The 27,240-nt window shown below is 40.7% G+C and overlaps 2 protein-coding genes across 8 annotated transcripts in view; both read left to right on the forward strand.

Annotated features, from left to right (window-relative positions):
• Positions 1 to 25,104, forward strand: part of col4a6 (collagen, type IV, alpha 6) — a 90,803-nt gene extending 65,699 nt beyond the window's left edge. For 2 of the 7 annotated variants that reach the window (XM_020623699.1, XM_020623700.1), the window contains exons 18-50: positions 3 to 72; positions 190 to 291; positions 936 to 1,100; positions 1,574 to 1,606; positions 3,469 to 3,555; positions 4,009 to 4,160; positions 4,705 to 4,887; positions 5,031 to 5,232; positions 7,455 to 7,499; positions 9,876 to 9,947; positions 10,539 to 10,646; positions 11,449 to 11,667; positions 12,415 to 12,573; positions 12,949 to 12,957; positions 14,781 to 14,954; positions 15,049 to 15,192; positions 15,353 to 15,466; positions 16,055 to 16,236; positions 16,320 to 16,383; positions 16,461 to 16,535; positions 16,789 to 16,896; positions 16,979 to 17,086; positions 17,216 to 17,287; positions 17,425 to 17,544; positions 17,646 to 17,762; positions 17,991 to 18,152; positions 18,252 to 18,350; positions 18,569 to 18,712; positions 19,653 to 19,769; positions 20,218 to 20,409; positions 20,781 to 20,952; positions 21,120 to 21,234; positions 21,916 to 25,104. In XM_020623699.1, the coding sequence (XP_020479355.1) occupies positions 3 to 72; positions 190 to 291; positions 936 to 1,100; positions 1,574 to 1,606; positions 3,469 to 3,555; positions 4,009 to 4,160; positions 4,705 to 4,887; positions 5,031 to 5,232; positions 7,455 to 7,499; positions 9,876 to 9,947; positions 10,539 to 10,646; positions 11,449 to 11,667; positions 12,415 to 12,573; positions 12,949 to 12,957; positions 14,781 to 14,954; positions 15,049 to 15,192; positions 15,353 to 15,466; positions 16,055 to 16,236; positions 16,320 to 16,383; positions 16,461 to 16,535; positions 16,789 to 16,896; positions 16,979 to 17,086; positions 17,216 to 17,287; positions 17,425 to 17,544; positions 17,646 to 17,762; positions 17,991 to 18,152; positions 18,252 to 18,350; positions 18,569 to 18,712; positions 19,653 to 19,769; positions 20,218 to 20,409; positions 20,781 to 20,952; positions 21,120 to 21,234; positions 21,916 to 22,170 (4,140 nt within the window). In that variant the 3' untranslated portion in view covers positions 22,171 to 25,104. The remainder of the gene's footprint in view (positions 1 to 2; positions 73 to 189; positions 292 to 935; positions 1,101 to 1,573; positions 1,607 to 3,468; positions 3,556 to 4,008; positions 4,161 to 4,704; positions 4,888 to 5,030; positions 5,233 to 7,454; positions 7,500 to 9,875; positions 9,948 to 10,538; positions 10,647 to 11,448; positions 11,668 to 12,414; positions 12,574 to 12,948; positions 12,958 to 14,780; positions 14,955 to 15,048; positions 15,193 to 15,352; positions 15,467 to 16,054; positions 16,237 to 16,319; positions 16,384 to 16,460; positions 16,536 to 16,788; positions 16,897 to 16,978; positions 17,087 to 17,215; positions 17,288 to 17,424; positions 17,545 to 17,645; positions 17,763 to 17,990; positions 18,153 to 18,251; positions 18,351 to 18,568; positions 18,713 to 19,652; positions 19,770 to 20,217; positions 20,410 to 20,780; positions 20,953 to 21,119; positions 21,235 to 21,915) is intronic. The other 5 variants (XM_020623701.1, XM_020623702.1, XM_020623703.1 and 2 more) reach the window with 5 other exon arrangements.
• Positions 25,105 to 25,201: 97 nt separating this feature from the next.
• The window catches only part of ankrd46b (ankyrin repeat domain 46b), an 8,217-nt gene continuing 6,178 nt past the window's right edge, over positions 25,202 to 27,240 (forward strand). The window contains exons 1-2 of the mRNA XM_020623697.1: positions 25,202 to 25,350; positions 26,169 to 26,326. Coding sequence (XP_020479353.1) covers positions 26,204 to 26,326 — 123 coding nt within the window. The 5' untranslated portion in view covers positions 25,202 to 25,350; positions 26,169 to 26,203. The remainder of the gene's footprint in view (positions 25,351 to 26,168; positions 26,327 to 27,240) is intronic.

Consider the following 27,240-nt stretch of genomic DNA (forward strand, 5'->3'; position numbering starts at 1 on the left):
AGGGAGACCAGGGAGACCCCGGACCCCCAGGACCTCCTTCTTACACTAATGACAACGGCAATTCTGTTCAAGGTAATATACAAATGTATACATTTACTTTTGACCTGTTAGGCTAATCTGTGACCGTGACATGACTTCCAATATGTGACAGCTTCCTGTGTTAACCATCTTTTGTGTGGTTGGCTGCAGGCCCACCAGGGGAACCAGGTCTTGATGGCCTGCCCGGTGCCCGTGGTGACCAGGGAGCTCCAGGGTTCCCGGGAGCACAAGGCCCACCTGGATTACCATCTGGCAAGTTGCTGTCATCAATTACTCATTACATATTACTCAAAGAAAAATGAAATTGCTTTCTTAATTACTCAGCAGTAACAGTCGTGTTACATTACTCAGTACTTTACCTTTGTTAGTCAGCTATTTAAAGGTGACAACTCCACACCCTGCCCACACATCTTCTTTTGTATTTAACAAATATAACTCTGTGGATGTCCTCACAAGGGGTTAGACACCTCCACCTCTAAAAAAGAGGTGACTTCCGAACATGCCGTCTTACACCTACCACATTAACCGGCCAAGAACACCAACAAAATTTAAAATTACAGCGCATCACTAGGATTACTATCTTTAATGGAATTAGTCATTTTAAATTGTAGGCCCTTACACTACTAGTTGCAGAGAAGACCTATTGCAGTACTGTAATGTGTTACTGTTCAACACTGAGGACTGGTGGTTTTGGTACAAGTATTGTCAAAGACACACACACACTGAATGGAGATTAAGCTTTCATAATTGATTAATCATGTATGTCTAAATTTATACTTTTTTATCAAATTGGGGACCCACAAATAATGCAATAATCATACTGTACAACTCCCTCTACACAGGGATACGGTTGATTTATTTTTCTATTTAAACTAGTTCACCTCTTTGTCCAAAAGTATATGAAGGCCGTCCAGGTCCCCAGGGTTTTCCTGGGGGCCCAGGCCCAAAGGGGGAGAAAGGCAGGCCGGGCATACAAGGCTATGGCACTGCAGGAATCCCAGGCTTCCGTGGACTCCCCGGACCTCCTGGCCCTGCTGGACCTCGTGGACCTCCGGGTCGTGGTATGTTCACACAGAACTGACTCACAGAATCCCTCTGGCCCTTCACACGTGCTCATCATAAGGATTATTTGAGACTGAAGCAGACAAAAGACATATAATAACAAACATGAACATTTTACAGTGTTGTTTTAAACATCCTTCATCCTTTAAAGGTGTTTTGAATTTTAACTTGTTTAAGTTGTCTTCTATTAGCTTTTGGTAAGACACATTGATCTGCATTCCTTGTATGAAAGGAGTTAAAATAGAGTTTATTATTATTTTTATAGATACAATTGTGGAAACAATAAGCACCTTCTAGACAGGGATACAGTGTCGTTTAGGCACTGAGCTGAGTTGACATATAATAATGTACAATATGGAAATGTATTTTGTGATTTTTGCAGCCATAGGCATCAGTTTATTGGTAGTAGTATAAAAAAGGATAGAAACAAACTTCGAAACATAACAGCTGATTGACTTTACTGTCCTCTAAGGGCCGGTTGAACCCTGCTTCACCTATCCTACAGGTCAGTCAAATACAGGTATCCTAAAGGTAGCCATATTGCTATGATCACCATGGCAATATTCAGCCTACCAAAGCGACATCCAAACAACAATCACAACTTTCAGCAGGCAGTATCTAGCTGTCAAAGAGCTTTTTTCCATGCTGTACTCTCTGCAGGGTGTGGTGGTAAGTACAGTAAAGGAGAGCACAGGCTTTAACAAACTTCAGACTTGTGGTGTTTTTCCATTAGCACAGGTCAGCCTGCTTTGAGCCAAGCCGAGCAGGCACAGGTTGGAATCTGTTTCTATCTGTTCCTAGCAGAAGGGGCGAATCATGCTGACTTGAGTTCTGCTGACCCTGCTTTCACCCAGGGCCCAGCTCCACCTTCAACAGAGCCAGCTCATCAAGACGTGTGACTGGCTGAAACGTTGTGATGAAAGTCTTTACGCAATCAGCATTGACTTTTTATTTGTTATTGTATTGCAGTAAAATTAGAAAATGGAGTCTCTCACTTTTGATGAGCGGTTAAAATAATACCTACATAGTATCAAGGGCTCCATGTTGCAAGCTAGTACCTCGCACTGCCCCCATGTGGTCAAGATGCAGAAGATAGACAATGTGTTTTATGGTGCAGTGGAAACACAATCGCACTGACTCAGCACGGAGCAGCTCAGCACGACCCCGCTACGCACGCCTCGGCTCGGCAAGGCTGACCCGTGCTGATGGAAAAGCACCAATGGGAGGGTCTGTCTTTTCAAGCTGCTTTGCTCACCTTTGGCCACAGGGTGTCGCCAGCTACGAAACAAAATCCACTGATTTTGCATTGACTTTAAGGCTTGGCAGCAGTGTTTGCAACAGGTAGTTTTTGTTTTGTTTTGTTGGCACAAACACATGAAACAAACAAAGAGACACAAACTGTAAAAAAAAAAAAAAAAAATAGTAACAACAGTCTTTCAGTTTTTGGGATCATATGTGAACTCTGTCATATAATTTAACATGTTTTACACTATGAGCCTGCATGAAGCAAACTGAAACAAAATAACTTTGTACATGTGGTAGACTTCTTTGATCATGACAATCTGAGCTCAGAGTTTTGCTTACTAATCACTCATCATACTTGTACCAAGACATGGTTTATTGTCCCCTTTTTGTTAATGACGATTTGTTTTCAAGTCACCCAAAGTTCACAACATGAGAGAGTTACAGCTGCATGTAAAAGTTCAGATTTCAATGGGTCTTTGTCCTTTTTTTCACCATAACAGTCTCATATGGACATCCATGTAGTTGATGTGCCTGTTCTAGGGATTAAAAAAACCAAAATGGATGTGCTTGATGAGAAGTTTGTTTTCTTAGTTTGTGTAGGTGCCAAACTGCAACACGCTATGCATGCTGCTTGTGGCAGGTACAGTAGCTCTTAGCCATTATAGTCGATGTAAAATCACAGAATTCATGCTAAATACAGTGCTGTTTCAAATTTTACCATGATATTAACAATTTAGTGCTTTTTTTTTTTAAATAAGCATCTGTCAACTTGCAACTGCAGCTCAAATCTTTGTTAAATCTGATGACCAAACACATCAAACTAACCCTGATTAAACACTATGACACCCAGCTGTTTATGCACTGTGCTAGTTTGGAATCATTCCTGTTTATATGATTAAATATGTAGGTGAAATGATGGGAGAGAATAAGTTAGACCAAAACAGGAACATTGCAGGTATACTGTATGTCGAGTCATGCCTTACATCAGTCGGTGCAGTTCAGCTTAAGATCAAACTGTCACAAATCTAAAAATCACGGAGTCTGTATATTGTTTGAGGCCCATTTGGCTAGTTTACTATTGTGTGTGTGTGTGTGTGTATGTGTGTGCATGCACACTTGCAGATACGCCTGCTAATGGAGGGCCTGGGCCTCCTGGGCCTCCTGGGCCTCCTGGTCCTGTAGGACCGCCAGGTGAAAGAGGATGCAAAGGTACTACACACCCACTCACTAGAATCCAAATAGTGTTTTCTGGGAGCACCTTGATAGTTATTTTGTCCTGCAGAACTGATGGCCCCTCTTCTGTGCAGTAATACTACTATTCTTTGTCATAAAACACAGCTAATATTTTTATTATCTACTTGTTATTTTCACGGATAACTTGTCTAAAATGATTTTGGTTGCGGTGTTGTAGTCATGTCGACATGTCCTACATGTTTTTAACAGAGAATTTTGGATGTTCCTTTTTGCATAAATACTTAAGATTTTGTCTTGAGGACACATTCTATGATTATCTCTATGAATAGCTTTACTTCATTATCACCATCCACTGCTTCTTTCCTCATCCCTCCTCCCTTTTCTCTTGTTCCATTCTTTTGCTTGTCTTCCTCCTGTTTTTCCTTTCCTCTTGTCCTTCTGTGTTTTCCTGTTTCCTCTGTTCTCCAGGTGATCCTGGAGATTGTGCCTGCCTAGGAGGCATCGGGTTGCCTGGGTTACCTGGACCACCTGGAGACAACGGCACCCCCGGCTTCCCTGGGCGAAGGGGTGAGCCTGGTGACCTCGGTTCACCCGGCTTTAATGGTATACAGGGACCTCCTGTAAGTAAAATCTTCACTCTACTGATTAGATGGAGTAGTTTGTTGTTGCTGACCACTTTCATCATAGCTTTGGTTGTTTTATCTGACAGATATTTTATGTCCAGAATTATACTTTAGTCGACACAATATGTCTAAGGACTTTCTGAAGTGGGCAGCACGGTGGCACAGTGGTTAGCGCCCTTGCCTCACAGCGCGAAGGTTCCGGGTTCGGGCTCCACCTGGGACCTTTCTGTGTGGAGTTTGCATGTTCTCCCCGTGCTTGCGTGGGTGCTCTCCGGGTACTCCGGCTTCCTCCCACAGTCCAAAGACATGCAACTTAGGTTGATTGGTGTCTCTAAATTGCCCATAGGAGTGCATGTGCGTGTGTCTGGTTGTTCGTCTATGTGTTAGCCCTGTGATGGTTTGGCGACCTGTCCAGGGTGTACCCCCCCTTCGCCCGATTGCCCCCCCCCCCCCCTTGTGACCCCGTTCAGGGACTAAGCGGTAGAAAATGAATGACTTTCTGAAGTAATGCAGGTTTCTGCACATTTCTGTCTCCCTACAGGGTCGACGTGGTGAAACAGGTTTCTTTGGTCGTAAGGGAGAGAAGGGGGAACCTTACTACCCCGACCTGGATTTAGGGGTGAAAGGAGAGCTTGGAGCTCCTGGACCAAGAGGACCTACTGGTGAAACTGGAAAACCTGGCAGAAGTGGATTCCCTGGGTTCCCTGGAGGCCCTGGACCCCCTGTAAGTACTTAGACTAAAGTATTCATTAATCTAAAGGTTTTCATCTGCAAGTTTAAATAAGGATTTTAAAACATTTTCCTTCCTTTCTTGTCATATCCTTTTCTTGCTGTCTATTCCATGCTTTTTTCTCTTTTCCTTTGCAGGGTGATGCTGTCTTTGGCACAGTTGGAGAGAAAGGTTTTCCAGGGTTTCAAGGGCCTCGGGGTCGTCCCGGCGGCCCTGGGGAGCCCGGTATTGGCTACATTGGTGCCCCTGGCTTACGCGGAGAGCCGGGATATCCTGGTATACCCGGGTTGCGAGGGCCACCCGGGTTGCGAGGGCCACCTGGTTCATCTGGACCAAATGGTAAGTACAGCCAAGGAAGAGTAACGGAAGCAAAAGAAATAAAAGGAAGTGGTCGGTGTTAGTTTGCTTGATGGTGTGTGTGACTCTGAGAAAAGTGTGGGAAAGAAAACGTGTGCATGAATGTCATGCCAGCGTCTCCCCACAGGGTGAAATCCTGACCTTACATCCAGCTGATCCCATCATCATCCCTCCTCCATGTTGTTATCATAGCAAACTCATCCTAGAACCCTAAACCAATAGAAGACATTTTAGGGGACAAACAGGTCCTGGTTCATCTGCCTTTCTGAAGCAGCCAAGATTTCCAGGGCCTGAAGGGGCAACATGGCTCCGGTTTTCTCTGTCAAAGCAGCTTCCTGCCCTTCATGCCTCGGCTGAATCAGCGTAATGTTAACCACATGATTAATGGTCTCCATTAATGTGCTTATACACTTCTTCTGCAACCAATACTCTGTAATTCATAAACTGCTTAGTGGACTGATTAATGCACAATGATGAGATTTTAATGCTGATTGCACAGCAACCAATGTGCTTCTTTAGTCCCAGAGATGTTGAGAAGATATTATTTGGAAACATCAGTCAGTATGAATGATACACAAGGCAGTGAATTTCTTCCCATTTGTCCTTCTGGTGTCCACATTTTAAAATATTAGTTTGATTAAGGGGTCTTTTTCTGCTTTTCATTGTTCTTGTTCAAGTCTTGTTCTAGACCTTGATAACTCCCCCAGCAAAGTGTTGTTTAGAACATTTGAACCCAGACTTTTTGGCTTATGATCCATTAAAATAAGTAACGTCTGCTGTGACGCCTTGTCACAGGTGGAACATAGCTGTGGACAAACAAAGAGTGATTTAAAATTTTTTTTGTATTCTTGCTTTATTTGGAAACATCAGTCAGTATGAATGATACACAAGGCAGTGAATTTCTTCCCATTTGTCCTTCTGGTGTCCACATTTTAAAATATTAGTTTGATTAAGGGGTCTTTTTCTGCTTTTCATTGTTCTTGTTCAAGTCTTGTTCTAGACCTTGATAACTCCCCCAGCAAAGTGTTGTTTAGAACATTTGAACCCAGACTTTTTGGCTTATGATCCATTAAAATAAGTAACGTCTGCTGTGACGCCTTGTCACAGGTGGAACATAGCTGTGGACAAACAAAGAGTGATTTAACATTTTTTTTGTATTCTTGCTTCCCTGTTTTCTATGGGTTTTTCTATGGGATTTTTTTTTTATTTGAAAATTTTCTAGAAGCCCAATGATATGAAAGTATTCGGATTTTCACAAGAAAAAAAGCAAAAAATGTGTCTAATTTCACCTATTTTACTTTTTAGAAACAAAGGAATTTAGCATTTTGTTGTTTTTAGTGGAAAAGGCAAGTGACTTTTGGTTATTCCCCACAAATCTCATACAGAGACTATAACCAACAAGTAAACATGCATTCACCATAAAGTCTGTGAAAATGCTCAGGCTGGACTTGTCAGTCACTAAGTAAAGGCCTGATCGGGTCTCTATTACTTGGCACCAGTCATATCCTTCAAATTCACGTTTTTGTGCATCGTTATTATCTGGAACAACAGTGAATACACAGTTAAGTTTGACTTTAAAATGTTCATAAATAGAACAAGAGAAAACACCCCCATCAAATAATATATGTACACCAGCAATTTCCTGAAGCCATTGTTCAGTTCTTAGTCTCTGGGACTAAATGACACAGAGTCTTCAGCAACAGCTGGCCACTCATCTACAGTATGAATGTGTGCTCTCTTACCATGATGCTAGTGCTAAACAACCAATTCATTTTGATTTTAATATGAAAGTTATTGTCACTCGCTGGAGCTGAGAGAGAACGAGCAATGAACAACAGTTTTGTTACATTTCACAAGCTTTTAGCTGACCTCTCTCTTTCTCTCTCCTCCTGTTGAGAGGAAATAACCTGTTTTTAAGCCTTTTTAAATTAAAGCCAACAAACATGCTTTTGCCTTAACTAAATGAGCATTGATTTTAATTTAATGGAACTTGATTGCTCAAATCTGTTTGATAAGAAACTACTTATTTGCTTTTTATGGCGCATGCAAATGACCCTGACTGGCTTTGTATGCTGCCATCTTCTACCCTTCCCTCTGTCTCTCTCTCACCCTCTGTCTCTCTCTCTCTCTCTCTCTCTCTCTCTCTCTCCTTCCATCCATTCCTCCATCTGTCTGACCTTCCTTATGCATGTGTATCTGTCCAGGTGAAAACAGCTGTGGAGGGGTTAATGACGTCGGAGAGGGAACGGGTGGGTAACTAACTTTTTCATCCACCAGCCAGAGTGATGATCCCTCGAGTAAAGCTGAACACTTACAGAAGCGATGGAGCAGGAAATTTTACCAAGTAGAAGAAAGATTTACTCATGTTCACATTCTGGCCAGAGCTAAACTGCCAAACAAAGACGGACGTTAGAAATGAAGTGTATTTTTGCTTCAGTAATGATATTTGTAACATTAATGAATGGAGAGAAGTGTAGAAACCTATTAAAGAACAATAGCCAGGGCCATAGCATGTATTTTAGAGAAGCTGAGGTCATGAGTCCATAACCTCCTAACACATTGCCCCAGCCATAAAACAAACAAAAAAATCCCCAAAAACATGTATTTATATTCTATTTTTGTTGATTAATTTAGTTTATATAAATTTCATATATTCAGTTATCTATTCAGTTGTGTTTTTTATAAATTATTGTTTCCCAATATCAAGTACAATTCTAGTGGATAAATATGGTATTGATTGATTTATTTTGTTGGCCTAGTAACTAGAATGTAACCCATCCCAAGTCACAAAACCCCTAAATACCCACCCAGGACCTCAGTGTGGCCCTGAAGACCACTGACTTAAGAATAAAAACATTTCAAATACTTCATTTCTGAGGTGTTTTTTCTACTAAATTAACCATTGGAAGACACCCGTTGTGAGTTGGAATCAGCCTCCCATCATTCATAGAAATAAATTTGCAGAGAAAAGTTTAGAAATCCAATACTGAGTAATTAAAAATTCAACCAAGATCATGTTTTTAGGCCCACAAGTTTATGAAGCATCCAAGTAGCAGCCATGAAAGTCAGTGATGTAATGTTTACAGTATGTCTGTTTACATTATGGACACAAAGGGAGTGTTACACAGAAGCACATCCCTGAGGACTGAGAAAGAAAGGTCGTTGTCATTTGCAGCCAAATAGTGGATGATTTTGTGTTAATAAATTGCCCACCAAAATAAACTGATAATAAATTAGTTTTTTTCAGAAGGTCATACAGGTCAAAGGTCAGAGTGTTTATTTGTCATATGCACAGTTAGGAAACGTGTTTCCCTGTACAATGAAATTCTTACTTTGCTGTCCACATGAATGCCACATAATACAAGTGAAATATAAAGTAGATGAGCAATAACACAAATCTAAATAGGCAGTAACACAAATCTAAGGCACTTTAAAGCAGCAAGTGAAGGAAGCAAATAAAAATACAACAAGAACACAATATAATGCAGAATATGTGCTACGTGGGAGTCGTGGAGTGTAAATACTCAGCAGTGAGTGTGCAATTGTGCATGTGCAGAATGAGTATGTAAACAGTAGAGATGGAATTACATGAGGTAGATCCTGAGTCAGCTGTTTAGGAGTCTGATGGCAGAGCGAAAGAAAGAGTTTTTCAGTCTAGTGGTCCTACATGTCACGCTTCTGAACCTCTGGCCAGAGGGGTTGGTGTATAAACAGTTCGTGCTGGGGGTGGATGGGGTCCTTGAGGATGGAGCTTTCCTACACACCCTGCGGTGGTAAATGTTCTGCAGAGAGGGCAGTGGATTACAAGTCAATATTATTTTTCATCCTCCGGCAATATATTCTCATTAATGATCTGGGCATCTTGCTGGAAAGTGGTACAAAGGTTTTAGAGCCTAAATCTATAATACCATAGCTCACAAGGACCTCCTCAGTCTCTTCCATTCTGAAAAAAGCTGGCTCACTGTCAATCATTTGTTCACGATGCAGCTGATGGAAGCGTCTCTCTCCCTGCGCCTCAGGGATTCCATTCAGCCAGAGTCAGTCAATGATTGACAATTGAGCTGCACGTTCATCCGACCGTGTGGTATTTCAAAAGAACAACTGCTGAACATACTTTCCTCTTCCTCCCATCAAAGCTGCTGAAGCCTGGCATATGTTTTCAAGGCCTGCCTCTGCTAAGTGCTTTTAAAGAGAGGTGAAGAGAGGGAGGAGGCAAACTGACAAAAAAAAAAAAAACCCATATTGAACTGATAACCTTCTAATGTCTTAGCCAGTCCATCATCTTCTAATGAATGAACTGCCCTTTAATATGATGAATTTGCTACTAACAACATTCAGCCTACAGCACAATAATTCTCATGATTAAACTCAGATGGCATGAATGGAGGCGACAGACAATCAACATAGTGAAAGGCATTCACACAGTGCTGACCAAAACTTTTACTGTCTCATTGCAGAATATGTCATAAATCTCCTCTGTTAGTTTGAATAGAAACTATAAAAGTGTATTTTATTTTAGGATGTATTTAAGCCTAAGTACTGTAGATACTGTTACAAGTGTTCACTGTATATTGTGTTAAAGTATTATAAAGTATGATTGGTAACTTGCATATGACTGCTACCAGGCATGCTGGAACCTTGCACCACATCTGGTGACGATGGAGAGCCCGGAGTGCCCGGTTTTCCCGGACGACCAGGTAAAATTCAGTATAGGTTTTACGGTGCTTGTTCTTTTTTCTTTTCTTTTTTTGACATTTTGCACATATTAAATGTGATGTGGGGATTAATTCCAGCTGTTGTTTCATTTTACAAACTATGTAAGTGTCATTTTTTTATTTTTACTTATTTAATGTGCTGCAATTTTTGCAATTTATATTGCTGTAGTCTGCACTGGAGCAGATAATTTAGGTTTAAGGAATTTCTTAAACATTTTCTGACATTTTATTTGATTCAATTCTTTAATTACTACCTTAAAATTATGGGGCGGCTGTGGTGCGGGAGGGACAGTAGAGCTTCTACCTCCACATGTTGAAGTGTCCTTGAAAAAGAAACATAACCCCTGGTTGCTCTCTGTGATATTACCGGTGTGCGAGGGCATCTGGTTGGCAACCCGTCCCTGTAAACCTCACTGACACAGAAAGAGCGAGCATCTCTCCTTGGAGGGACCTTGTCTCCTGATGAGCTCCGTTGTACGGACGATCCTAGGACTAGGAATTACTTTTAAAAAAATCACTATAACAAAGTAAATTATACTCTTAGTTAAAGTCATACCTGTCTGCACCTGCCAGGCCCTAAAGGTCAGCCAGGTTTACCAGGAAACCTTGGACGTCAAGGGTTTGACGGTGCCAAAGGAGAGAGAGGAGACCCTGGTTTTGGAGGCCAGCCTGGACCAACAGGTAAAGTTATGTGTTGGTGTGTGTGTCTTGGTACAACCTGTTTGCCAGAGCAGAATCAGAAACCATATTTATCATAGCTGGCTTTGGTGTCTGCGAATGACTTAAGTCAGACACCTACAAGAAAACAAAGGCTTGTGGAAATGTTTCCAACTTGGAAGTGTACATTAAATTGATGTAATTAATCTTTGAATTAATTAGAGTAGGTATGTTTGAAGCATGTTTCATGATGGTATTAGTTTTCTCAGAGGACACACAAGTTATTAGTTAATTGAACTGTAGTTCTATGTGCTGTTTTATTTTCATGGCCACTTGTTATAATGGATCCAGTCAAAGCAGATGTTAACAGCCGATATCAGTCCAGCCGTAGTTGAACTTTCCTCTCAATCATGGGTACATTAAAGCTAAGCTGCAATATCCAGATGGCATTCATAACAATCACAATACTGCTGCACTGACACTTGGTGAACATCAGCCACAGACAATCACTGGTGTGTCTGACATGGAAGGTGTCAGATTTCTGGGCTCTTTAAATGCAAATGTCCAGGCACAAGGCCTCCAGTGGACATCCTGCACAGAATTCGATACACATGGTTCTTCCCAAACTGTGGTGAAGTAGCTTACAGAGTAAAATGTGGTGTGTCTTTTGCTCCAGTAGCTCTCACTGTTCATTTTTCATAAGGTTTTGCTGCTGGACATTGACTTTGTTTATCACTGTGTGCACATGGTATTTGCTGTACCTGTCAAATAAAGTGATTCTGACATCAGTCTGCACCAGCCCTCTTTAATTGCCTCCTTCTTGCAGGTTTCCCCGGACCCAGAGGAGATCCTGGACCTCCAGGTATCCCAGGACAGAGTTTTGAGGGACCCAGGGGGAAGGATGGTATTCCAGGCCGTCCTGGAGCCAAAGGCCAGCCTGGAGAGGTAGTGGGAGCCACAGCTGGACCTCCAGGACAGGATGGCTCACCAGGAATATCTGGAGACAAGGGCCAGCCCGGAATACCAGGGGGGCCTGGATCACCTGGTGGGTCTGAAAGAGAGAGACTCTTGTTTGTTGGATGTTTGGATTCAGTGAACGGCAATAGTACTGGTAGTAATAGCAGTAATAGTAGAAGTAGTACTACTAGTAGTAGCATTTATCATACTAGCAGTAGTAGCAGCAGTTATAGATGTAATATTAGAGGTAGCAATAGTAGCATGCCTAGTTTATAGTAGTTATCGTAGTTGCAACAATAGCATAATTCACTGCAGCATTAGTAGAAGCAAATGTGATGATTGTAGTAGTAACTATTATGGAGTTAATAGCAGTAGTAATAACTAGTAGTAAAGGTCAGCCCAGATCATGTACAGTAAAATAAAATGGTATATCTTATGGAGTCAATGTATAAAACAGAATACACACAAAAGTAGCCCCCACACACAGAGTGTGAAAGAAGGGCACAGTATTCAGAGTTCAGTATATACTGTATATGTTGAACTGATGATGTAAAAAAAAAGCTAACTTGTAATCTAAAATGGTAAAATAGATGCAGTACAGTAAATGTACTGTTATGTACAGTATTTCTCTCTGAAATGTAATGAATTAAAATTATAATGAAGTGTGTAATTGGAATACTCATGTACTTGAGTAAATGTACTTAGTTTCCGACACTGAGGAGTAGTAGCTATTACTGCTAGTTGTAGTAGTAGGGGTAGCAGTAGCAATATAGCATGAGTAGAAACAGCAGCATTGAAGTCTATGAACACATATTTCTTCTTCTTCTTTGGTCAGGGTTTGACGGGCGTTCTGGTATTCCTGGACTGAGGGGGGAGAGTGGAGTAGATGGTCTTCCTGGTATTCCTGGCCCTCCTGGACCTCCAGGTGTGGTGATCAATGGCATTCGTGGTAGACCTGGAGCTCCTGGCGAGATGGGACCAAGAGGACACCCAGGTGAGGGAAAAGATTCAGTAAGCTTGTCCATGGCTAACCAGACTTCAATCTAAGTTTGTTGGATTTTAGGAACTTTAGATACCATGTTTCATATTTCAGATATCATGTGTATTTCTAGGTATTTATTCAAAGCTTTACTCATAATAGAAGAAAAAAAAATATTATTTAGTTAAATCTTGCCTGATGTTTTTCTCTACTCACTTTCAACAGTATTGGTTCATCCCTCTCTTTTTTTTTTTTTTACTGTTATTCTTCTTCTCTTGTTTTGTATTTTTCCTTGTCCTGTTTTCCTCATTCTTATACCAACACCATCATCTCTATGCATCCACTCATCCCTCCATCTTTTCCTTCTTGATGTCGGGTCATTCAATCTAGGCTGCCAAGGTGAGACACTCATTGCTCCATCTGTCATCCATCCTCCCGCTCCATCCTTTGCTTCCGTTCCTCCATCCTGCTATTCACGCATTTAGACCAAACGCTTTATGTGCTACCTCAGCAAACAAATGTCCATCTGCGTAATTTAGTTAGCATCGTTAGCCAGCGTGTTGGGTGTGGGAATGCTTCATTTGAAACAAGTGAAGAAAATCCATTGCATTACACATCAGACTGTGGTAAATAGAGAAACTGTGAAACACAGATGCTTGGTTTGCTTGCACAAATGTAGACAAATAGTATCCAAACAGATAAGACCACTTTGGAGTCATTTGTGGCAAATATGCTTGACATTTCAATAATGGTTAGAAAATAAATTTGCATGCACAAGGAAACTAAAATAGTTTTATTCATGCCCTGATCACATGGGGTGCCAACCTCACCCTGAGTAATTCATGAAAAATGTGCAGTGGACAGAATATGCTGTGCAAATGTGTTACTTAGCTTGGCTTGTGTCAGTTACTTTAACTTGTGTGTTCACTTTATTTAACTCTTTTCTGGTAAGTATGTTGTATTTATACAACCTTTGCCTGAAACGTTAAGTAAAAGACTTTCTTTTATGAAATGTAGTTAGGTCTATCTTGTCGCTGTAGGCAGCTTCTCCTGAGTTAATTGACCAGGAAACGCTGAAATTTACCAAGGTGTTGACATAATTTATTTTATTTTTAATGCAAATATAGTTAATATTTCAGAATTTACAAATTACCGTATGAGTTTTCTTCCTTAAAAAGGATCTAAACGGCTTCTGAAAATCTTGTTTTTGCTGTTCTCCAGTGGTTTAACTGCTTTCTTTGCTCCAGTGATGTAGAAAAGATCCGCTGAGAGTATGACGCTGAATTTTGGTCGCAAGAAATCAAATCACAGCTGCAGTATTTCATATGTAATTCAGGATTTGTTTCATAAAAGCTCTTAAAATGCATAAAACTATGGCACTGATGTAAATGACTCACTCAGTTGTTGGTTTAAGATGGACATTTTAGTTGTGACACATTCAGAAAGTCTTCTTAGGAAATGTGCCTACTGATATTTGTTTTTGTTTCTCAGCCAAAAATAATTCTCAGGGTTCAATTATATATTCTCATCTACTCTGTGCCAGATGTGTTAACTGTATTAATTTCAGTAGTTTTGTGTGACAACCAAAGGAACTGTTTATTTTCAGTACATCCCTGCATTGTCCTACATTGCTGGCCAAACTACAGCATGGATGTGTTGGAAATGGGTTCTCTTTTTAACACCGTAGAGTAGAAGTGCTTAGTGTGCTGTTCTGCAGAGCAACAAATCTATAGGTGGTTGAACCTTGCTAATTCTGTCTGGAATTGCACTTGAGTTTCTTATATTGTTTAATGAAAGTATTGCATAATTGCCATTATTTATCAAATGAGCTGCATGCCTGTATCTCTTCGGTAACATCCCTAAATTTAAGTGCAATTGCAGCCTAATCAAGGCAAAGGAATAATGTGATGGTACATTGTTGTCTGATTTTTGCCAAATTGTGTGTGCTTCTGTGTGTATTCAGAATCAAAATAACTGATAAGTTGCTTTTGTTAAAAATTTGTTAACAAGCTTATCTATTGTGGCAGAGGTAAGTTCATTAAGTTTATATTTCTTACTCAGTATTTGTTGCCCATTTCATTTTATATGTTGCGCATTCAAATAACCAAAATGTATATTTATATTATATTTTTTTATTAAAGCTGTTATGAGCAGGGTTTGACTAAATCTGTATCTCTTTCTTTTGTCTTTCATCATCTGTCCCATCACCATCCATCCATCAGCAGGTCCCCCAGGGCGAAAGGGAGACAGAGGAGACTCAGGTTTCCCAGGGCCTGCTGGGATGAAGGGAACCCCAGGACTGCCCGGCTTCCCTGGTGAACCAGGGCTGAGGGGACCCCCCGGGCCTGCAGGACTAGGAGCTAGAGAGGGCTACCCGGGAGCACCAGGAAAAAAGGGTAGGCGGCGCCCTGTTTGTTATTGGTTTTTAACTTCTTTAGACAATGTTTTCCCCTAGTGGCAACAGTACTCTCATTTGGATTCTTTCCACAGGTGAGAGAGGTTTACCAGGAATAACAGGTTTCCAAGGACCACCAGGGCGTGGTGGTAGTCCGGGATTTCCAGGAAGGAAAGGGCTGCCTGGGGGGCCTGGAGGAGATGGAAGCCCTGGCAGACCTGGATCCTCTGGCAAGAAAGGTACAGTCCCCAGGCCCTCAGAATTGCTCCTGCCTGCTGAAGGCCCTTCAGCTGCCAGCCAGTATCAGGATACACATAGGCCAATACCAGCCAAGCAGAGAGATCTACAGGCAGGATTTTAGGGAGTTACATAAACGTCCATGTGTTTCTACTTCTGTAGGTGATAGAGGATACCCTGGTCCTCCTGGTCCACCTTCTCCTTTTATACCAGAGGAGAAAGGAGACCCCGGAAATCCTGGAAGCATTGGCGTTACTGGCTTCACTGGACCTAGAGGTAAACCCACTGCCTCACAAGAAGAGTTTTATCACTGATCAATTTTATTGAGAACCAGTGGGTCAAGAAATACTGTGACCTATGGCCGTCTTTTAAGTAAAAGCGGCAAGACCACAGTAAGAAAATATTCTGTTGTGAATAAAAGTTTTACTTAAGTAGAAGTAAATAGATATTGCACTATCTGGAGTGCTTATTTGTGTTTATTTAATGTCATGCATTAATTTACAAGCAGCACATTTAGTGTTGTCAAGGCAGTCCGCAGAATGTTTAACAGCTTTATAGGCTGTTGGGAAGTTTACTCTATAATTATTGTGCATATTTTATAAACTCCTATGTTTCACGTGTAAATTCTTCCTCTGAAAAATGAACTATTAACTATATCTCCCAGATAAATGTAGTGGTTTCTAAGTATAAAGTAACATTAGAGTCATCAAATAAAATAAAAGTAGTTAAAGTCCTAATTAGCATGTTGTCATTTTTAAGTTAATTAGTTACTTTCCGCTACTGCTGTGAACTGTCAGCTGTCTGTCAAGTGCGTTGTTTCGCTCCCTGCTGCACCTGTAAACACCATTGTATGACTGATTTCAGGTGACAAGGGTCTGCCAGGTCTGCCCGGTGGTCAGGGTCTACCTGGACTTCCTGGTTTCGCTGGGCAGAGTAAAGGCCAGCCAGGACAGCCTGGATTCCCTGGGCAACCAGGAAGCCAAGGCTTCCCCGGACCAAAGGGAGAAGCTGGAATCAGGGGATTCCCCGGCATGGCTGGGGCAAGGGTAAGAAATCACACACACACTTGCAAGCACTACCATTCATCAAGTTCAAGATGCGGAAGTGAAGTTGGAATGCTTTGCTTCAGGGTGACGATGGTGCACCTGGTTTCCCTGGCAACCCTGGAGAATCTGGCTTACCTGGTACCAAAGGTAAATATCAAGCCTGCTTATGAATTATATTAAACATCCATTCATTCACTCACATTCACACATGTTTTGTTCCTTAGGGCAACTCGGAGAAACTTTTGCTTATCCTGGACTTCCAGGAGCCAAAGGTCAGCCAGGATGTCCAGGCGTCCAAGGTAAGACTCACCTTGCTTGGCTATGGTGAAACTAACCATTAACGTAGTTGTTTCCTCTTGAATGACCATCAGAGGCTTCTTCTAGCTGATTTTAACTTTAGAAAAGATTGTGAAAACCCACCAGAATCCACTGCTGATATACTCACATTTTTTAAGAAACAAAAATCATGAAAAGACGCCCAGAAGCATGTCAGTTTTAATCTTTATGCTGATATAAAACAGGCGATATGAACATTAATTCTGCCTTCTTCAGGTGGTCCTGGCAACAATGGTGCCCCTGGTGACAATGGCTTTCAAGGAAGTCCAGGTTTCTCTGGATTGAAGGGAGCTCCTGGTGAAATAGGACGGCCAGGAATAATGGGTGAGAGGCCACTCCAAAGACAAAAACTCGCATGCTCAAATCAAAATACAGTATTACCATATTTACCTCATCCCACGTGCAGGCTCCCCTGGTTTTCCTGGGCCAAAGGGCCAGTCTGGCTTTCCTGGAATAAGAGGAAAGGATGGGTTTCCTGGTCAACCTGGAGGTCCTGGAGGTCCTGGAATGAAAGGTGACAGAAAAAATGCTAATGTATTTTCATATTTGTGTATGTTTCCAGTTGATACAAGGTAACACAACAGAGCAGAAAGTGATCAGAGGCTGCAGACTTACAAAGTCTCTCTCTGTCATGCTTTCACAGGTTTGCCTGGATCCCCTGGTTTACATGGACTTAATGGACTTGCTGGAGCGAAAGGCCTTCCTGGAACCCCAGGCAGGGACCTCATTACACACGCCAGAGTTTGGCAGTGCATGTTAATATTTTAACATGAAACACTTTACTGTGAAATCAATCCTTTATGTACTGGAGTCACTAATGTTGAAGATTAGCATGTTCATATTTATGTCCAGGTGCAAGTGTCAGAGGTCGCCCTGGTGATCCTGGTATTCAAGGTTTGAAAGGAGAGAGAGGCGTCTCCTACCCAGGAGAACTAGGTCTCCCCGGACAGAAGGGACCGAGGGGAGAACCAGGTGAGATCAGCTTCAGGGAAATTAAAAATGCTTATTGAATATAAATGAAATAATATCATATCAAAATAATGCCTACTCATTTGTTTTTGCCTCTGTATCAGGTGGTCCAGGACTTCCGGGGTTCCCTGGTCGGTCCGGACTTCCTGGAAAACCAGGGCGGACGGATAGTCCTGGACCTATGGGAGACCCTGGCTTCCCTGGACTGGATGGAGAGTATGGTAAATAAGTATGTTCTTTCCCCTGTCCTGATTTCTTTTCCTCTCCTGATTTCCTTCTTGTTTTCTTTACTTTCCATCTTTTCTTTTCTCTCAAGGAAGATTTCTTTTCTTTCCTTTCCCTAACCCAATTTCCTTTTCCATTTCCTTTCTTATCTCCTTCCCTTTTATACCCTTTCTTTTCTGTCCTCTACTCTCCTTCTTCTAATGTTTATCTCCTCTCTTGCCCAGGTTTCCGAGGCCCTCCAGGTCCTCCGGGACCACCTGGCCCAGGTACACTCCAAGGAGACAGGGGTGACTCTGGGCTCCCTGGCTTCCCCGGCTCTCCTGGCAAGAAAGGAGATTCAGGAGTCCCTGGAGGTCCTGGACTCCCTGGCAGCCCTGGTTTTAAAGGTGAAATGAAGCTAAAAATATGACATGAACCAAAAATACACCCTGTTCTTTTGTTTCTCAAAACAATAATAATAATAAAGTTAAACTTTGTCTCTTCAGGAGAACAAGGTGAGCCTGGTTTCAGTGGAGGTCCTGGTCTCAAGGGTTTCTCCGGTGACACTGGTTACTATGGAAACAAAGGAGTAAAAGGAAGTCAAGGTAGGAGGGCTTTAGTCTTTCCACAAGGATTGGGATGGTACAGGAAACTAATGTAGTCTACTCCTATCTGAATTTAGTTATTATACCTGAATGTTTTTCTCACTTACTTGTCCTTCATTTTCACCTACCTTTCTCCCTTTTTTCTGCTACACATTTATCGTGTATTTTCGCTCCACCCTTCACCCTTTTCTTTCTCTTTCTCTTCCCCTTCACTTCAGGCAAAATTGGACCTAAGGGTCCACCTGGAGAACCACCACCACCAGCACCCCCTAAAATTATTGGGGACCAGGGTTTCCCTGGTGAAAGTGGCGCCCGTGGTGGCATTGGAGACTTTGGTCAGCCTGGACTGCCTGGACGTCCAGGTGAGTAGTTAACATCCAATTTTTTAAATAATCCCCGCCAGGCTGAAACATTGTTAACACTTGTTGTACCCCTTTTTCGCCATCAATTTCTAGGTGTGGACATTTAATAACACCAAAAATGTGTTATTTTCTCTTAAGTTTATATTTAAATCTTATCACACTTGCTCCTCGGAAGCTGTTCTTTTTTTTTTTTTTTTTTTTATTTTTCAGCAACCTAAATGCTAACCTCCCTATTTAGCATTTATAAGCAGTATGAAAAATTTAATAAAGGGTTTATAACACACTATAATGTAGTTGTAATCAAACATTGGGACATATTTAGATGTTTATTATTCATAAAAACTTCTTCAATGGAGGCATATTTTATATTACTATATTGTCATTCATTATCTGTAAATATACACCAACCGGTATGTTCATAAACACTTGATATCTGCTTGCAACTACACTGTTTATTCAGTGCTTACAGTAGGCTATTTACTGCTTCCTAGTCCTAATGTAAAGTGTTTATGACATTTTTATTGGTATTTAATAGAAAAGTTAAACATAAGAATGAGCTTATGTACTTTCTTATTGAGAGTTAGATGAGAAGCTTGATAATAGTCAAATTTCTTGCCATTGAATATGAAGCTAGAGTCAGAAGATGATTAGCTTAACTTAGCATAAAGACTGGAGACAGAGAGAAAAAGCTAGCCTGTCTGTGTCCAAAGGTTAAAAAAGCATGGGAAGACTCTAGGAAGTCCAAGAAATTGAGAAATGAGATGTACTATAATGTGTTCATTACTGAGCTTCAGAGGCGGATTTATATCACATACACCTTGGTGCATAGGTACAGTCATGTGCTCTGCAGTGCAAGGTAAAAGAAACATAGTAAAGGAAAATATGAAAATGGCTTTCTGTACCTCCAGTCACATCTGTGTAATATACTCACCTGCTACAGGTCCCAAAGGTAGTCTTGGTTCTGTGGGTAAACTGGGCAGGACTGGACCTACTGGTCCACCTGGACTCGTCGGTGACCCTGGACTCCCTGGTTTCCCTGGCTTGACTGGAGAACAAGGTGAGTAGTCTATATGTTTGTGTGTGCCCTTACGCTGTGTCCATCAAAATGAAACTTATTTCCAATTTTTTTTGTCTCAGATCCTGAAAAAAAATATGGTATGATATAATAAAGGTATAAAATATAATAAAACATATTTAAATGAAGTCATAGCCTCATATAGTATTACATATTCACTAAATGTCAAGAAATAAGGCTTATATTTTCATTTAATATTATAGTAATGCCAGTGACCATTGGAAGAAGGAATGTGATTGCTCACCATAACAAAACCGCAGCAATAGATGTACTGAATATACTTTAAAAACATTCTGTAACCTACAAATCTCCCCAAGCCAATTCCTGGACTATTATATTAACATAAACAAAACATTCCAACCCCCACTAAAAGCAGCCTTCAACCTTTCTCTAAATTCTAACAAAATGTCTTTTTCTTATTCTTCCTCAGGTTCCCCTGGTGCAGTTGGTCCCCGCGGCCTTCCTGGCACTGTTGGCCGCAGTTACAGCATCGGCTACACTCTGGTGAAGCACAGCCAGAGCTGCCAGGTTCCCATGTGTCCTCAGGGCATGGCCAAACTGTGGGACGGGTACAGTCTGCTGTACGTTGAGGGACAGGAGAAGGCACACAACCAGGACCTCGGTATGGCACTACCTTTCTATTGATAATATATGGCAGTGGTATGAAGTTGTTTACCTTTACCATCTTTGACCAGCAGGACCTTCACTCCAATCTACTGTAATATTGGAGTCAGAAGCAAAATACTACTGGAATCTAAATACTAGGGTTTTTGTCATTGGCTTTTTGAGCTTACAAATGAATCCCAGAAATTCTCTCTAAACATTGTTTAGATTAAATAATGTGATGTGAACAGAGTGTATGGCATAACATCCCATGTGATTTGGGGGTTATTTGGAGTCTCATTTATTCTTATGTTACCTATACTCCTATCCAAAAACTCAAGGTAACGCTTTGATATGTTAATCATATTAAAGGTGTCTTTGTCTCTCCAGGTCAGCCAGGCTCATGTCTGCCTAGGTTTAGCACCATCCCCTTCCTCTACTGCTCCCCTAATGAGATCTGCTACTACGCCAGTCGAAATGACAAATCCTACTGGCTCTCCACAACCGAACCCATACCCATGATGCCCGTGACCGATGAGGAGATACGGTCTTATATAAGCAGGTGCTGTACACTGTGTTGGCTTATTAAACTGCAATCTGGCATTCACTTATACATCTTCAGTTCACTTATCTGTGACTCCGAACACTAAATATGAAATGATGAATGTGTGATTTTTCCCCTTATTTGTGACACAACACTCAAAAGTGTGCACCTCCTATCCAACCCAGGTGTTCAGTATGTGAGGCTCCATCTCAGGCTGTGGCCGTCCACAGTCAGGACACGAGCATGCCGGACTGCCCATCCGGCTGGAGGAGTCTCTGGATAGGTTACTCCTTCCTTATGGTACGTCATAACCTGCTGATCTGAATACCACTTCCTACTGCTGTTATATTTAAATTGATCATTTGTCCTATATCAGATTCCTAGAGTGCAAAGTGACAGCTTTGAATTGGTTGTTCTGTTCAACCAGCTGTCCAAAACTCTGAAGACGTTCAGCTAACATTAATACAAAACAGAGAACAGCAGCAAGTCATGACATCTGATAGGCTGGAGCAAGATCAGATGTGGCATTTTGGCCTTGTATCAAAACTATTATCAACCTTGTGATGATATGATATAGGTGATGATGTCAGTGTTGTGTTCACAGTCCACATGCCCAAATAATCAATTATTGCAGATTTAACTACACTGAAATGCAGGTATGAAAAAGCTGTTAAATATGCAGTTGTCTTACCTTATTCTGCGTAATAAGGAGTGGTGAAAACAGCTTATGGCTGTAACACAACACACTTTCTGACATGTCAGTTTTCTAGGAGCTCAGCAGTAAGAAATAATGACAGTCAAGGTTGAGTTCACTGTAAACTGAGATCAAAGAAATGCTGACACATTTCAGGTATCAACAGTTGTATAAGCAAACCTGAGCCATCCAGGGGAATTATAATCAGGTTGTCTACTGAAACAGAATTAGGGCTTTTTTGGTAAGGCAAGCTAGCTGTCTGAAATCTGTTCTCCTCTCCACCACAGCACACGGCGGCCGGCGCTGAGGGCGGCGGACAGTCCCTGGTGTCCCCCGGCTCCTGCCTGGAGGATTTCCGTGCGACACCATTCATCGAGTGCAACGGGGCCAAGGGTACCTGCCACTACTTTGCCAATAAGTACAGCTTCTGGCTGACCACTGTGGATCCCAGGCATGAGTTTTCACCAGTGATGCAGACCCTGAAGGGAGTCGATAAGCGCTCCAAAGTCAGCCGCTGCCAAGTGTGCAGCAAGGTCTTGTAGTACGAGATGAAGGGTGGAGGGGGGAAACATCAGGAGGCGATACACTAAGGAAGGACAGAGAAGTGTTGACAGAAAATGAGGTGATTTATAATGAAATTCATAAAAAAAGAACACACGGCTGACTGAAAACGAGCCCTCTTCTGCTTCACGGATGGTTTCAGAATTGAGTCGAACAACATCGGCCTCGTTTTCAGAGTTAAAAATCTCCTTTAGGAATGAATGGCCTAATTAAAAGAAGATTCAGAGGGAGGAAATTGAAAGAGAAGGGTTCCAGTGTGATTTCCCTTCTCTAGATTATCACTGACAGTGGTGCTATTGTTTATGTTCTTTGTCTTTATTTTGTGTGTTTTCTTGTTACAGTTTTGGCACGAATCATTCTCGGCTACGTCGAGCAGTGCCACCCCTCCGTGTAGCACTGCACCGCTTACACATCTGGGCGGCCTTTCAGATAAACATTAGTTGAATCCCAGATCTGAACAGTGTTGTTTTTACATTCTGACCTGATCTAACTGAAGCAGATGGTCACCTCTCCTAGTCCTGGTTCAAACACATAGATATATAAAATAGTGAAGCGGTTGCCATAAAACTTGTCTTCTGTTGTGTTGCCCTACAATCACTGTAACTACAGTTATTCCACAGATTATGTTTAATGTACAAAATGCAGTCAAGAGGAAAAAAAATGAAAAAGAGTTCAACCCATTTTAACTGAATTTAACTTAACAAGAATTACCGCTTCACAGCTGTCAAATTCACAGGTATGGGACAGAAGTGAGGTCACTGACCTTTGACCTTTGATCACCATAATCTAATCAGTTCATCCTTGAGTCCAAGTGGACGTTTGTGCCAAATTTTAAGAAACTCTTTCAAGTTGTTCCTGACATACTGTACGGACAGCCAACCTGAAAACCTGATGCCTCTCTGTCTGTGGCTTTTGCCGGCACACTGGCATAAAAATACATAAAGAATAGAAACTGAGAATGTCAAAGACAATAAATACAATACTATTAAGCCACGTAAATTACTGCACATCTTATCTAAAGGAAGTAGTTAATATTGTACTCAATACTCATTGAGGCAACTTTTTAAAGACAAAATCAAATTTTCCAATATCCAATCTCATTATTTGTCTTCTCAGTTAATTTCCATGAAAACATAATGTATCGGCTGGCAACATTTTCAGGTGCAAGTTACAATTCTCTAGGATTTTATTCTAGTAGCCTACAGAAAGGATTGTTAACTGATTGCTGTCTGGAATTAATTAAATCTGTCACTTAAAGTATGATGTGCATATTTGCCCTTGGAAATAGTATTTTGATAAAATAGTCTTAACTCAAGGTTGTGTTCCAGAGCCGTGATAGGTTTTCTCAGGAAACGCCATCAAAAGACGAAACCTAACTTTTGAAAATGTTCTATATGATCCATGCATGATTTGGTTTTTGTGCAAAACCTGCAAAACAACCAGCACCAGCTGTGCCTTTGTTGTATACAAGTGATCTTTGTACGTGTCACAGTGAGACTGTTAAAAGACAGACAACGTGACATTTTGAGAGGCAACATTTAGCAATACATTCTTATTAAGTTGTGCATGTAATAAAAAAAAGCACTTTTTCCCTCAAAGTTGCTTAAAACAAAACCTCTGCAACAGTTAACTCCAGTAATGAATGACTTGAATGAGCCACCCATTTATATATATATATTGCACTGATGTGAACTCATATGGGTTACAACAAAAAAGCGAGTCAAGTAAAGGAGCATACATCTCCACTTTCACAGGCTTTCACACAGACTTTCATTGTTTTGCTATGACCAAACCAGTGGTTTTAATTTTTTTTAAATCACATTGAATCCTTCATTCACCCAAAATTTGCAACAGGAAACAAAACACACACTCTCTGATAGGTTGTTAATTATTGCTGTACATAGTGCTTATTGTCTTTCCAGTCAAACTAGGTTAGAGCAAAGGTCTTTGTTTTATTTTGATTTTCTTTTCAATCTTTATGTTCTTTCACACAGAACATGGAAAAGGTTTCTGCCTTTAAATGTAGATTTCACAGTTATCAATATGACTGATAAATACTGATTTGCAAAAATATACAAAGACACATAAGATCAGAGTTTATCATTTATTTTACCTTAGTTTTTTTCAGTGTAAATTAAAGTTCTCAACTGAGTGGAAAAGCCTAATATGAGTCGTTTCTCCTCTTGGACAGTCCTAGCTCCTGGGTAAGGTAACCACTAGGACCACTATAGCTCTGTCTCTCCCTGTAGCCCTACTTTTATTGCTTCTGCTATGTCACATTGTACTTGTTCTTTATTTTATTGTCCCCTTTTTTGTCTACATTTGTTGATTTGTAATCTAAACTAATTATTTTTCTTTAAGTTGTGATAGAGTCCCGTGGTATTATTTGCTATAATTGGAAGGAATTGGAAGATAATGATGTGTACATTAAATATCATGGGGAAAGTGTTTAGGATGTTTGTATATGGAAAATATATTCACTACTTATGATTTAACAAGCATAAAGAGTCATTTTATTGTTTGTTTGGACTTTACCCTATGTTCAAATCCCAGTTTTATGCAGCCACATATTGTACATGCCTGAAAAGACAGAAAAGGTTTTTCCTCAAAGAGGATCTATAATAGCATGCCTGTTACAATAATGTGTATTTTTATGCTCACAAATGTTGAAATAAAATTTCAAAACCAAATAAGAAATTAGGAATTATACTTTATAAGGCTCTGGTATTGGCAATAGTTACAGGAGGTGTATTTGTGGCAAAAAATTCCACCAAGGTTAAAGACTGAAATCTTTGACTTAGGAGTTAAATTCTCATCATAATAGAGGTGTTGTCTACAAAGGATTTTTAACATGAAATGAATTTCATATCACAGAAATGTGCTGCTATTTACTAACAAGACAATAAACATTCAGAAACGAAAAATAAAAATGGGAATAAAGGAGTAGCATTATTATTATTAGAGGAAACGTTTGCATTACAACACTGTAAATTACAGGACACCGAGCTCTAGACCACTAGATGGCGACAACGCATTAAGTTGTATTCTAGCTGCCTTAGCAGAAAAAGAAGAAGCTCTAAATAACAACAACACGGCTAGTGGCGTTAGCTGGAAGGAAAGTGGGGTGTATTATTTTCTTCTGATTTGGAACATATTAACAGGTGAGTAATATAACGCACAGCCAATGTTTTAGGTGCACCTTACTGCAATTGTTAAATCGTATAACGCTAGTATTCTTTTTCAGCTGTCTATGCTACGTTAGCTTGCAAGCTAGCATTAGCTCTGCTAGCTTAGCTATCATCATTATCATCGTCAGATACTTAGCGTTTTGTTTTGGCCCAGCCAATGAAGTGGCTATATATCAAAAGTTGGATATCTCATGAAGAGGCATGTATATTTAGGAATTAATTTCGCTGGGACGGCTGTGTAAGTGGTTAATACTGTAATTAGCCGTTGCAGATATAGTTAGCTAGTTAGCTATTACACGATGCTAGCTGCATCTGTAATCTGCTTTCGTATTAAAGCATGCTTATTTAAATGAATTTCTGACGTCGTCTGGAAATAAAGGCCATTTTAGGGTGTCGATTGCATGGTTTAAGCTAACAGGTAGCGTTAATGCTTGCTATGAAAAATGTCGTGGCTAGATCCCCTCACTGTATTGTCTTATAACGTATAACACAATGAAACTAAAAATAAAAAAAATTGCTCTTCACATTCCTAAAGGCAATCAAATAAATTTAAAAAACTCTTACACATTGGAGAGGTTGTAACAACACTGTTTTGGATTTTTTTTTTTTTATTGAAAAATGAACAATTGATCACCAATATAGTTGATGTAAGTTTTTGTTTCTTTAGTTTAATCTCAGACATGTCCACTCATCAGTGTAGATCAACACAGCACATGTTGCAGTTTAAGTATTGTTGAGTTTATTTGACACTGACACGTGACTCCTGCTTTCTTCTTCTACGATGGTCAAAGCAGGTACGCTGGAATTTTCTGACACACACTCGGACATGTCCTATGTCTTCATCAACGACTCGTCGCAGACCAACGTGCCTCTGCTGCAGGCCTGCATTGATGGAGACCTGCCCTTCAGCAAGAGGCTCCTTGAGACGGGGTGCGACCCCAACATCCGGGCATTTAGTCAAACTCAGGCAGCACTTGAATGAAACCAGAAGGATTTATTGTCTGTGGTTGTAAAGCTTTGTTAATAATTGGGTCAATGAAAATCCTTGCCCTGTAATAACAGCCACTAGATGGCGAACCCTGGTAGAACCTTTTTAGGATTGTACTAGAGCTGCAGCTAGCACTTATTTTAATCATCTGTTAATCAGCTAATTATATGCTCAATAAATCCAATAAATCTATTACTTGTCTATTAAATGGGGACGCACTGGCCTGCACCTAGCCGCCGCACGAGGGAATGTGGACATATGCCGTCTCCTACACAAGTTTGGGGCTGATCTGTAAGGAAAGAAAGAAAGAAATGCCCAGCATAGTTCGTAAGAGCTCAAGGTAATGTCTGATTTTTTTCTCATCAAAGTAAAAAAGGTCCAAAATATTCAGTTTGCAGTCAAATAAATTTTAAAAAACTCTTATACATTGGAATTTTCTGACACACACTCGGACATGATCAAGAGTTTTTGATATACAGTATTTACTTTGAGATTCACATAGTTTTCTTACTGGAAGCAACAACAAAAAAACAATCACAGTAAGATTATGGTTTGATTCTTATTTTGTATTGTTGGTTAACAACAGTTAAACATATCAAATATCAAATCAAATCAAATTTTATTTGTATAGCGCCAAATCACAACAAAAGTCATCTCAGGACACTTTAAAAAGTAAGGTCTAGACCTTACTGTTATCAGTGTTATTACATAGGGAAAACCCAACAAATCCCCCTTGTGTAATGGTGGCATATAGAAGCATAGGGAGAGGAGAGCAGAGCAGAGCAAGAGGGGAGGGGAAAGAAACTCAGAGCATCATGGGGCCCCCCAGCAGCCTAGGCCTATAGCAGCATAACTAAGGGAGGGCTCAGGGTAAC

Source organism: Monopterus albus, unplaced genomic scaffold, assembly GCF_001952655.1.
Source record: "Monopterus albus unplaced genomic scaffold, M_albus_1.0 scaffold308.1, whole genome shotgun sequence".
NCBI lineage: Eukaryota > Metazoa > Chordata > Actinopteri > Synbranchiformes > Synbranchidae > Monopterus > Monopterus albus.